This window comes from Prionailurus bengalensis, chromosome C1 (genome assembly GCF_016509475.1).
Source record: "Prionailurus bengalensis isolate Pbe53 chromosome C1, Fcat_Pben_1.1_paternal_pri, whole genome shotgun sequence".
Taxonomy (NCBI): domain Eukaryota; kingdom Metazoa; phylum Chordata; class Mammalia; order Carnivora; family Felidae; genus Prionailurus; species Prionailurus bengalensis.
The window spans coordinates 106,129,830-106,140,471 of record NC_057345.1 but is presented as its reverse complement, the minus strand read 5'-3'; the positions used below and the strand labels follow the sequence as shown (position 1 = coordinate 106,140,471).

The window sequence follows — 10,642 nt, the reverse complement described above, 5'->3', positions numbered from 1 at the left end:
CTGCTTCTGTGGATCCAGAGCAAAGGCCCGCCATACCCAGGGAGAAAGCCCAATCCAGCCGGCTGCTGCTGTCCAGCCCTGCTCCTCCCCATGCTCAGCAAGGGCAGTGTTCTTCCCTGTTCTCACCAGAGAGGCACAAGCGCTCCGTCCCTTCCAGCGGCAGGCGGAGGGAAGAGAAAGGGTCTGTTGTTTTCCTCTCCTTGTTTCTCTCTCCCTCACTGCTGATCACCCAGCTGCTGACCAGGTCAGAATGCCCTGATGGAAATTCTTCAGTGCTGGGCAAGCCCCTCCTCCTCCAGGGAGCTCGTCCTTGACTAATATTTTTCTTTGTCCTGATGGGAAAAAAAGAGAGAGAAAGAAAAAAGAAAAACCACAAACTTCCTTTGAAAACCAGCGTGTAGTCTGGGCCTGGAGCGCACGCCCTAGACTCAACAACTCAGGGAACCCGAAGACGCTCTGGGGCGACCTGGGAGCACCTAGGCTGCACCCCAGCCTGCCCCCACCCTTCTCTGGTGACCCCAGTCGTGGGCGTGGGTCCGGAAGTGGCCTCCACCAAGCCGGGACCGCCGCTCATAAACCTGTGTAGACCTGTATAAGCTCTGGCCTTGACAGCTGAAAGGCAGCTGGGACTGTGGCAGCGCCCCTCACTGTAGCTACTTCCCCCATCGAACTGCCACAGCTGGACCCTCCTCCTCAGTCCTGGGACAGCAGCAGCGTCTTTAAGGTAAAAAACTTTGTTTTAACCATTTCCTTTACCTCCCCTCCAACCCCCAGTTCTCTTTTTCTTCTCCAGCTCTGGGGAGGTGACATGGACTCTCCCTCCACTCCTGGTCTCTACAAGTCTGGATTTTGAGAGGAGGTATGGCAGGAGGGCTATGTAAAAGGGACGAGGCGTGGTCCCTTCGTTTACTTCTTGTAATGAAAACTTCCCCGTCTCTCCTGCAAGCAAATAGACAGGGAATGAGAGGGGCGATTGACTTATTGGGGGGACAAAATTTTAACCCGGAGTTGCATGAAGATTTGGGTCAGACTGAGAAGGAGATTGCAGTAGGAAGGTTCCTGGGGGTGTGTATGGCTTATTGAAGCTACCCACCCATATTATATGTTTCTTGCAACTTTTGACTATTTACTGCCACTGCGAGGGAGGGGCCAGGGCTATTTTAACTCCCTCACCCACCACCAGAGGATAATTCCAGCAGGAGAGAATGTGTGGGACTTAGAAAAGAGGAAAATAATGAAATCCTGGTTTGTTTGAGTGCCCTCCCTCTCCTCCTTTCCTGTTCAGACATACTCCGTGCCCACCCCACCAGGAGCTCACCTTGTAGCGTAGAAATCCTTCATTCCGTCTCCTGCCCCTCCACTTAAGACTTAGCTTGCTTAGCTTTGCCCAATTTGTCTGGGACTCAGCTCCCTGTGGTGTCCAGCTCCTGGTTTCCTTTGGCTCATTCCCCTCACCAGCTAGCTGCCCAACCCCCACTGAATTATTGATCATTTCTTGCATTGGACAGAAAAGATAAGAAACAAACGCTGCTTTTCTCCAAGCTCTTTTAGCTTTCCCAGGCTCTGGTTTCTGCTTCCAAGGCTCAACCTAAGTGTCATTTGGGAGGGGAGGAAAAAACGAGAGAGAAAAAACAGTGTGAGGTGTGCAGGCAATTTTTGCTAGTCTGATTCTAAATTAACAACATGTAATGAGATGCAGCTAGCACGAATTAGGTTTGAATCAGGAGTATCAATTTGGGTGACTAGACTCCTTTTGGTAACTTTTACGTCTTTCAACTTCATGTCTCAGACCTTTACCTAGCCCTGAATTCCTGCCGCTTTACAAGAAGGAAGCATAGTGTCAGGTTAGGAGGGAGCTGGAGAAAAGACAAGATTTCTAACAAGTCTTAAGCTCTCCCCTTTTCTTACCGTGAGTGAGGGGCAGAGGGGAGCTAAGAGATTTAAGGGAGATGTTTTCCAGGGGACAGCATTTGTGGCTTTTTATATATTTTTTTGCCATCCACAGCCTTAATTAAATGTCTGTGCTAGATTTGATGCTTAGTGCTGATAGAGAGCAGGTTAAACAGGCCCAGGGTTTATATCTAAAACAATCTACATGGGAATAGGAAGAACATGTACACAGGAAGATGAATGTAAGGGGGGTATTTCCTTTTTTTTTTTAAGTTTTAATTTTTTAACAGATTTTTAAAAAATGTTTAATTATTTTTGAGAGACAGAGTGAGAGTGGGGGAGGGCAGAGAGAGAGGGAGACACAGTATCCGAAGCAGGCTTCAGCACAGAGCCCGACGCGGGGCTTGAACTCATGAACTGAGAGGTCATGGCCTGAGCCGAGGTCGGCCGCTTGGCCGACTGAGCCACCCAGGCGCCCCCTTTAAGTTTTAGTTTTAATTCCAGTTAATTAACAGTGTTATATTAGTTTTAGGTGTACAATATAATGTTTCAACACTTCTGTACATGACCCTGTGCTTGTTACGAGGGAATATTTCTTATGTAAGTCAATAAAAAGCATTTCACATTCCATAATATATGAAGAGTGGGCAAGAGAGTATCTCCAGGTTTAGGTGATTGGGGAGCAGAGAGGAACTGAGAAACTGGGTATGCCAACTACAGCTGTCGAGAGTGTACTGACAGAATTTGTGGGGCAGTGGTTTTTGTGCTGGAATCTGAAGTTGCCTATCAGAACCTGTCTCTGATTCAAGTCCACATGGCCTACATTTCCCCTCTCTGGCTTACAGGAAGCCCCTCCCAAGACCTTTTTGCTGCAGTTTGGGATTGTGTAAAGTTCAGTAGAGTCCTTGGAGGAGAAAGACTTCTTTCTCACTGGTGTTTCATCTTTTAGGGGATGATTCTGTCTGTCTGTATCTCCACTTTTCACCCCAAGCACTCTGTGATTGTTAATCTTTTCACCCTTGGGATGAAGCAAAGAGAAGGTAGCTCTAAGGATATAAGCAGCCTGTGTGTGATCTGGATGATCCACGAACAGCCAGGGAGTGGGGTTTGGTGTAGGGGAGAGGAATTACCACCCTCCTGGCTGTGTTGGGGGTTACCAACTTGACACCATTACAGGGTGAGCTAAAGATCACTGTATTAATAACCATTAGCACAGATGACCCTTGAACAATGCAGGGGTTAGGGACACTGACCATTCATGCATTTGAAAATCTGGGGTGCCTGGTTGGCTCCATTGGTTAAGCGTCTGACTTCAGCTCAGGTTATGATTTCATGGTCCGTGAGTTCGAGCCCTGCGTCAGGCTCTGTGCTGACAGCTTAGAGCCTGGAGCCTGCTTCAGATTTTGTGTCTCCCTTTCTCTCTCTGTCCCTCCCCCACTCACACTCTGTCTCTCAAAAATTAATAAATATTTTAAAAAATTAAAAAAAAAAAAAAAGAAAACCTGTGTATAACTTTTGACTCCCCCCAAACTGAACTAACAGCCTAACGTTGACTGGAAACCTTACCAATAACATAAGCAGTCAATTGGCACATATTTTTTATGTTATATGTATTATATACTATATTATTACAATAAAATAAGCTAAAGAAAAGAAAACGTTATTAAGAAAGTCGTAAAGGGGGTGTCTAGGTGGCTCAGTTGGTTGAGTGTTGGGCTCTTGATTTCGGCTTGAGTTGTAGTCTCCCGGTTCATGGGGTCAAGCCCTGAGTGGCACTCTGGGTTAGGCACAGAGCCTGTGTGGGGTTCTGTCTCCCTTTCTCCCTGTCCCTCCACCACCCCTCAAAATAAATAAATAAGAGTAAAAAAAAATATGGAAACTAATGTAAATTGTGTGTCAACTATACTTCAACAACAAAAAGAAAATCATAAGGAAAATACATTTAATGTACTGTTCATGTATTTACTGAAAAAAATCCACATATGGTGGGTCTGCTCAGTTGAAATCCCGTGCGGTTGAAAACAGTGTTGTTCAAGGCTCAGCTGGACAGTTTTAACATTTCTTTCTCCATCTCTTTCCTTTCTTTCTGCCTTTACTTTCCCTTTCTCTCCATCCTTTTTCCATTCCTTGTCCGTATCATTTCAGGAAAGTTGACTCCATCCAATGATTTCAATCCTGCTGAAATCCTTCCTCCCAACCTGAAAGCCCTGTATCCTCATTGGTCCCATGTGGTCACATTAAGTTAGGAGTTAGGAGCTCAGGCTGGGGCCCTTCTGCTTCCCCAGCTAAGTAAGAAAGACACATACTCCCCATAGCCAGGAGTGACTGTACAGACACTTTCCGGGCTTCCACACTGTATTCCTTTAACAAGACTTTTCTGGGTCCATTTGCTTTCCAGCCCAATGACTTCTTCCTTATTGGATTGGTCTCTTTTTCACATACCAAGCCTAGATTAGGCAACTCCTAGAGGGCAGGAAAATCCTTTGGTGACTCTCAGTTGACCTCTTCTGACCATGGAACACCATCAACCTGGGCATCCAGCCTCTGGTAAGGCCAGGATTATAGAAGCAGTCAGCCCTGAAAACCATGAGGTCCCGTCACAACCAGATGTGCACCCCCAGGACAAGGATGCTGGAGATGCTGATGGGGCAGCTAGAGAACAGGAGACGGTAGACCAAACTTCGCCGCTGGCCCAGGGCCAGGATAACCTTGAGTCACCTGCACCTAATGCTAGTTCAATCCAACTGGGGCCAGCCCACAGGACACAGCCTGAGGCAGAGACAGGAGGGGCCTGCTCCAGACCCCAGGAGCTTTCCCAGCCCCCCAGGGCCCGACAGCCGGAGGTAGATTTCTACTGTGTAAAGTGGATCTCCTGGAAGGGAGAACGGACACCCATCATCACCCAGAGCACTAACGGCCCTTGCCCTCTCCTGGCCATCATGAACATCCTCTTTCTTCAGTGGAAGGTAAGAGAGGGTCCGGATGGGGGCTTAGACATTGCTGGGGAGAGTACTCTTCCCTGATCCATCTCCTCGATCATCCCGATCTCCTCAAACCTGGCAACACGTTCCAGATTATTCTCCATAGTTTTCCAGCTTGAACAAATGAGAAGATATTCACAAAAATAAGACAAAACGAAACAAGTTTCTGCCTTGCTCTTGTATTTTCTATTGTCTAGCAAATGGGAATGTCTTCACATGCATTCCCTCACTCCAGTTACAAGCCTTTTTTCCCACGACTCCCTCCCCTTCCCCCAGTCCTTCTATGTATTTCTGCTTCAGTGCTCTGTGAAGGAAAATACACACATGGCTAACCCTTTGGTCGCCCCTCCTGCCTCCAGGTGAAGCTGTCCCCTCAGAAGGAAGTGATCACATCAGATGAGCTCATGGCCCATCTTGGTGAGTGCCTAGGCCTTGGGGAGGTTCAAGAGCTATCCACTCAGAAATCCAGAATAGGAAGGGACTGCCCATTTGGGGCTCAGAGTAGCAGGGAAGGTGAAGGTGTACAGGGTGTCTCTGCAGGGCTGGGGAATGAAAAGCAAAAATCAAGGTGTCAGGAGCCTGGGATCATAACCCTACTTTGCCCTGAGCAACCTGGGATTGTAACCCTACTTTGCCCTGAACTTTCACACGTGACCTTGGGTGAGCTCTTCATCTTTGTGAGTCTCTCTTTTCCTTGAGAAGTGAGAGGTCTGGATTAGATTCTAAGGCTGTTTCCAGCTCTGAAAATCTGTGGTCCATGACCATTCTCTAGGAGAAGAGGAAGTAGGTTTTGGGGAAATTGGGGTAAGCTGAAAAGGGACCCTGTCTTATAGGAGACTGCCTCCTGTCCATCAAGCCCCAGGAGAAGTCAGAGGGACTTCAGCTGAATTTTCAGCAGGTGAGGCAAAGGTCTGCAGACATGGGGATTTGAAGGTTCGTGAGGGGACACTGAGGCTAGGAAGAGAGGCCTTTCTTCTGCTTCTCAAGAAGGGCCCTTAAACTATGATTTCTGTCTGTGTTTCTTTTTTATTTCTTTCTGGAGGAGGAGGGTATATCTTTGTCCTAGAAAATATGTTCCTTTATACAAGATAAAGACGTTGAGGCAAAAGAGGAATGGAGTAGCCTGGAAGCAAACAAGGGAGGAAAAGCAACAATTTTATTATTTTTATTTCTGGAGCTAGGTGTCGGGAGAGGGGAGGCTAGACTAGCCATTATTGTCTTCTTGTTTTCTGCCAGCTTTATTGAGATATAACTGACTTATAACATTGCGTAAGGTGAAGATTATATCTACCATGTTGATGTGACATAGTCATCATTTTCTTTCCTAACCCCAGAATGTGGACGATGCAATGACAGTGTTGCCTAAACTGGCCACAGGTCTGGACGTCAATGTGCGATTCACAGGGGTCTCTGATTTTGAGTATACTCCTGAGTGCAGTGTCTTTGACCTCCTAGGCATACCTCTGTACCACGGCTGGCTGGTCGATCCACAGGTGAGGGTGAGATGGCCCAAATGAGGCTCCTATCCAGCTCAAGCTGACAGAGGAACAGCATTTTGTGGGGTGGGTGTTGGGGAGTTAGGAATTAGATTGGCTTGAGAAGAGAATAGGCTTTAGAGGCTGGACCCAGTGCAGAATTCCTTGAATTTTAACCTTTCTGGGGAGAGGGGTAACACTCAAATACGGCCAGACCACACGCACGGAGGTCCGTTCTTTGGGTACAGAAAATGTCAAGACTCTTTGGTTACAAGGTTGTGATCCTTTCAGGCTTGCTTCATTTCCTTCCTCAAAAGATCTTAATTGTCTTGGTACCACCCCACCCCACTGCCCACGCAGAGTCCTGAGGCTGTGAGCGCAGTTGGGAAGCTGAGTTACAACCAGCTGGTAGAGAAGATTATCACCTGCAAACACTCTAGCGACACCAACCTTGTGACAGAAGGTAACAGCCCTGCCTTCTCTCCTGCGGATCTTAGTGGAGGGAAGGACTCTTAGTGGAGGGAAGGACGGCTGCTTCAGTTTATTGTTTATTGTCTGCCTCCCCCACCAAGTCCCCCTAGAATAAACACCCCATGAGAGAGAATCTGGGGAACTGTCGGTTGCGTACAGTACCCAGCATGCTGCCTGGCACAAAGTACAGGCACAAGGAACTACCCGTTGGGTGAATGAATACCGCCAGGCCCCAAGGGATTTCAGAAGGTGGGACCATCCCTAGGGCTTTATTTTTTTTTTTAATTAAAAACAATTGTTTTAATGTTTATTTATTTTTGACAGACACAGAGCAGGAGTGGGGAAGGGGCAGAGAGAGAGAGGGAGACACAGAATCCGAAGCAGGCTCCAGGCTCTGAGCTGTCAGCACAGAGCCCGATGCAGGCTTGAACTCACAAACCATGAGATCATGACCTGAGCCAAAGTCGGTCGCTCAACCAACTGAGCCACCCAGGTGCCCCTCATCCCTAGGGCTTTTGACAGGGATTCTATGAATGATCCTTCCTCCTGTTGTGGATTTTGGATTTAAGCCAAGCCTCTTGCCCCGCGATTTTGTGCCCTTCCTTCCGGCAGGACTGATCGCAGAGCAGTTCCTGGAGACCACTGCAGCACAGCTGACCTACCATGGACTGTGTGAGCTCACAGCCGCTGCCAAGGAGGGTGAACTTAGCGTCTTTTTCCGAAACAATCACTTTAGCACCATGACAAAGCACAAGGTAAGGAGGCTTTGGGGATGGGGGCTGGGGGGTGGCGTCCTGTCACTGCCCCGTGGCTTTTTCTTCCTGGTCAGTGTTTCAGACAGGAGAGGGTAGATTGAGTTCAGGTAACAAACAAGCCCTGAAATCCCTGTGGTTTCCTACAACAAAGGTTTATTTCTCATGCGTGCCACGTGGCCATTGCAGATTGGCTGCAGTTCTGGCCTATGTCCTCTGTGCTCTTGGACCCAGGCTGACAAAACAGCTTTAATCTGGAATATGAGAGGGAAAAGAGAGAGAGGGACACCACGCACTCACTTTTAATGCCTCTGCCTCGAGATGACACGTGTCATTTCTGCTAACATGTCACTGGCCAGAGCAAGCCAGAAGGAATAAGCCTGTCGTCAGTGGCACAGGAAATCGCTCCCAGGAAGGGAATGGAATTAAACGGAAGAGGGAAAGGTCTTTGGCTCTCAAAGGATTTATCCTCAGAGCCATCAGGCGAGCCCAGAGAACCATGGGAAGCAGGGTAGGAAGCAGCATCTTGTGTGGGACCCGTAGCCCTGAGGACTCAGGCTGGACCACAGCGATCGCCATACTTACCCCAGCTGACCATATGCTCAGACATCCCTTCCTTCTCCCCACGGCCACACGTATTTGTCAAAGACACACATGCCCGCGCTGACAGGTGGCAGCCAGCACACCAGATGACTCAAATGGTCCCTGCATCCCAGGTGATTTCTGGCCATCACATTGCCTCTGTGTCACCTATCCCACCAACGAGCTTTGTCCTCTTCTTTGCAGAGTCACTTGTACCTGCTGGTCACCGACCAGGGCTTCCTGCAGGAGGAGCAGGTGGTATGGGAGAGCCTGCACAACGTGGATGGGGACAGCTGCTTCTGCAACTCGGACTTCCACCTGAGTCACTCCCTTGGCAAGGGACCTGGAGCGGGAGGTGGGAACGGCTCCCCCGAACAGCAGCGGCTCGTAGACCAGGTGTGTGGGGCCTCCAGGAAGGTGCAGGGAGCACGGCTGCCTCGGAGCTCTTTGCTGCAGGCAGGGCATGCGTTTGGTCATCTAGAGATCATGACACATGACAGCTGTGCCCCTTTACTGTTAACTTCGGACTGCCTCCATGCCTGGAGTGTCACCACACACAATGTGCTTGTCTGTGTGTTCTGCTCTGGAGGAGGAGCTGGAGAATTTGAAGGAGAAGAAAAACGGGTCTTGGGGGGCTGGGGGGGCTCAGTCGGTTAAGCGTCTGACTTCAGCTCAGGTCAAGATCTCATGGTTCGTGGGTTCAAGCTCTGCATCAGGCTCTGTGCTGACTGACAGCTCAGAGCCTGGAGACTGCTTGGGATTCTGTGTCTCCCTCTCTCTCTGCCCCTCCCCTGCTCGTGCTCTGTCTCTGTCTCTCAAAAATAAACATTTTTAAAAAAAGAAAGAAAAATGGGTTTGGAAACATAAAGCTGGCCTGAATGTCCCCCAGGCCCCAGCCCACCTCACCGCTCTTGTTCTGTCGTGACTCTCTCTAGGACTACCTAATCGCCTTGTCCCTGCAGCAGCAACCACAAGGCACGTTGGGTCTTAGTGACTTGGAACTGGCCCAGCAGCTTCAGCAAGAGGAGTACCAGCAGCAGCCAGCAGTCCAGCCTGCACCAGGGCGGGCCTCCCCACAGGTGAGCGGTCACTGCCTAAGGGCCTTCCCACTGGCTCAGAGCTGTGCCCTGCTCCTCGGCATCCGGACACTTGTCATTGCTAGTCCTGCAATGGTCTCTTCAAGGTGTCTCTCTCCCCTGGGTCCCATCTTATCTTTCTCTCCCCACTGCCAAAGCAGGCTCCAGGCTCTGAGCTGTCAGCACAGAGCCTGACGCAGGGCTCAAATCCGCGAAACGTGAGAGTGTGACCTGAGCCAAAGTCGGATGCCTAATTGATTGAGCCCCCACTTCCATCTAGAGCCTTTGTCCTTGTGCTCTTCTGAGCTGGTGGGTGACCCACTGTTCAATCCCATACAGGGGAGAGGAGCCACGTCGGGACGTCCAGCCGGGGAGCGTCGGCAGAGGCCGAAGCAAGAGTCCGACTGTGTCCTGCTATAGCTCTGCCCAAGGCTGGGCCTGCCCTGCCTCCTCTTTCAGAGGCCATGGCTCTTCTGCTTGCTTCCCCAGCTCAACTCCTGAGATATGCAGGGTAACTTATTTATGGACTGGTGGGGATCCCAGCAGGCAGTGAACGCCAAGGTCCTGCCCTTATGTGCTGCCACCTTCTCTGCCTCCAGGTCATCCAGGGCAACATTGGGGGTGGTGGGGGTGAGGCTTTCTGGTTCCCAGATCCCCTTCCCCCGAGTAGTCATACTAATATACACACTCAGGCTCCAGGGTGAGGGCTCCATCTAGTATGTGTCTAGAATGCGTCTCCCCTGCTTCCCACCCCTGACTGGCTGGGTCTCCCTGGGGATCCTGCAGGCCTGTCTCCCATTGTTTCAGGGTTTGATTTGGGTTTCTATCTCTGTTATTTGTAATGCCTTCCTAAGGTTTGGAAATAAAACTTCTTTCCTGAGATCTGTTGTTTGCCTTGCCCTGCAGCAGTCAGGTTAAGTATTTGTCCCAATTAAGGAATGCAAAAAGGTGGGGTGGGTGGGGTAAAGAGGTGTGGGGCGGGATGGGGGGGGGGGGGTGGCGTGTGCTTTGCTTGTCATTTCTAATAGGGCCAGCAGGGGGAACCAAAGCCTGGTGTTTTTGTTTCTTTTTTTTTTGTTTCTGTTTATCAGTCTTTGATAGATCTTCAATGGGAATCCAGTTTGGGAGGTGGGTTTCCAAGTCCCTGCTTTGGACAGATGCAATTTGGGGGTTGTGCTCCCTTAACATAAGACTTTCCAGGCAGGAGAGGGCAGCGCGATCAGATGGTTCTTTGCTACTTCTGACCATTTCTGACCTCGTTCTGGCTCCTGTTTCTGTTTCTTTGCCTGAAATTTCCTGGGGAAGAGAGAATAATGGGGGGAAGGGGGGACCTTGAGGGGAGGGGCTTATTGCTTACTGCAGCACTGGAGTGTCAAACAGGATCCCTGTTGCATATGCAAGTGCACATCAAAGGC

At 49.7% G+C, this 10,642-nt stretch overlaps 1 protein-coding gene across 3 annotated transcripts; it reads left to right on the top strand.

Annotated features, from left to right (window-relative positions):
• Positions 1-609: 609 nt before the first annotated feature.
• On the top strand, positions 610-10,107 carry MINDY1 (MINDY lysine 48 deubiquitinase 1). 3 transcript variants are annotated; one of them, XM_043576219.1, is made up of 10 exons: positions 610-724; positions 4,036-4,856; positions 5,231-5,288; positions 5,705-5,769; positions 6,206-6,364; positions 6,707-6,809; positions 7,430-7,572; positions 8,356-8,547; positions 9,087-9,230; positions 9,567-10,107. In XM_043576219.1, the coding sequence occupies exons 2-10, from the start codon at positions 4,404-4,406 to the stop codon at positions 9,645-9,647; spliced, it is 1,398 nt and encodes a 465-aa protein (XP_043432154.1). In that variant the 5' UTR covers positions 610-724; positions 4,036-4,403; the 3' UTR covers positions 9,648-10,107. The 3 variants fall into 3 exon arrangements, with proteins under 3 accessions (XP_043432154.1, XP_043432157.1, XP_043432156.1); XM_043576222.1 differs by having other exon boundaries at positions 614-724; positions 4,289-4,856; XM_043576221.1 differs by lacking the exon at positions 610-724 and adding an exon at positions 760-859.
• The last annotated feature ends 535 nt before the right edge of the window (positions 10,108-10,642 follow it).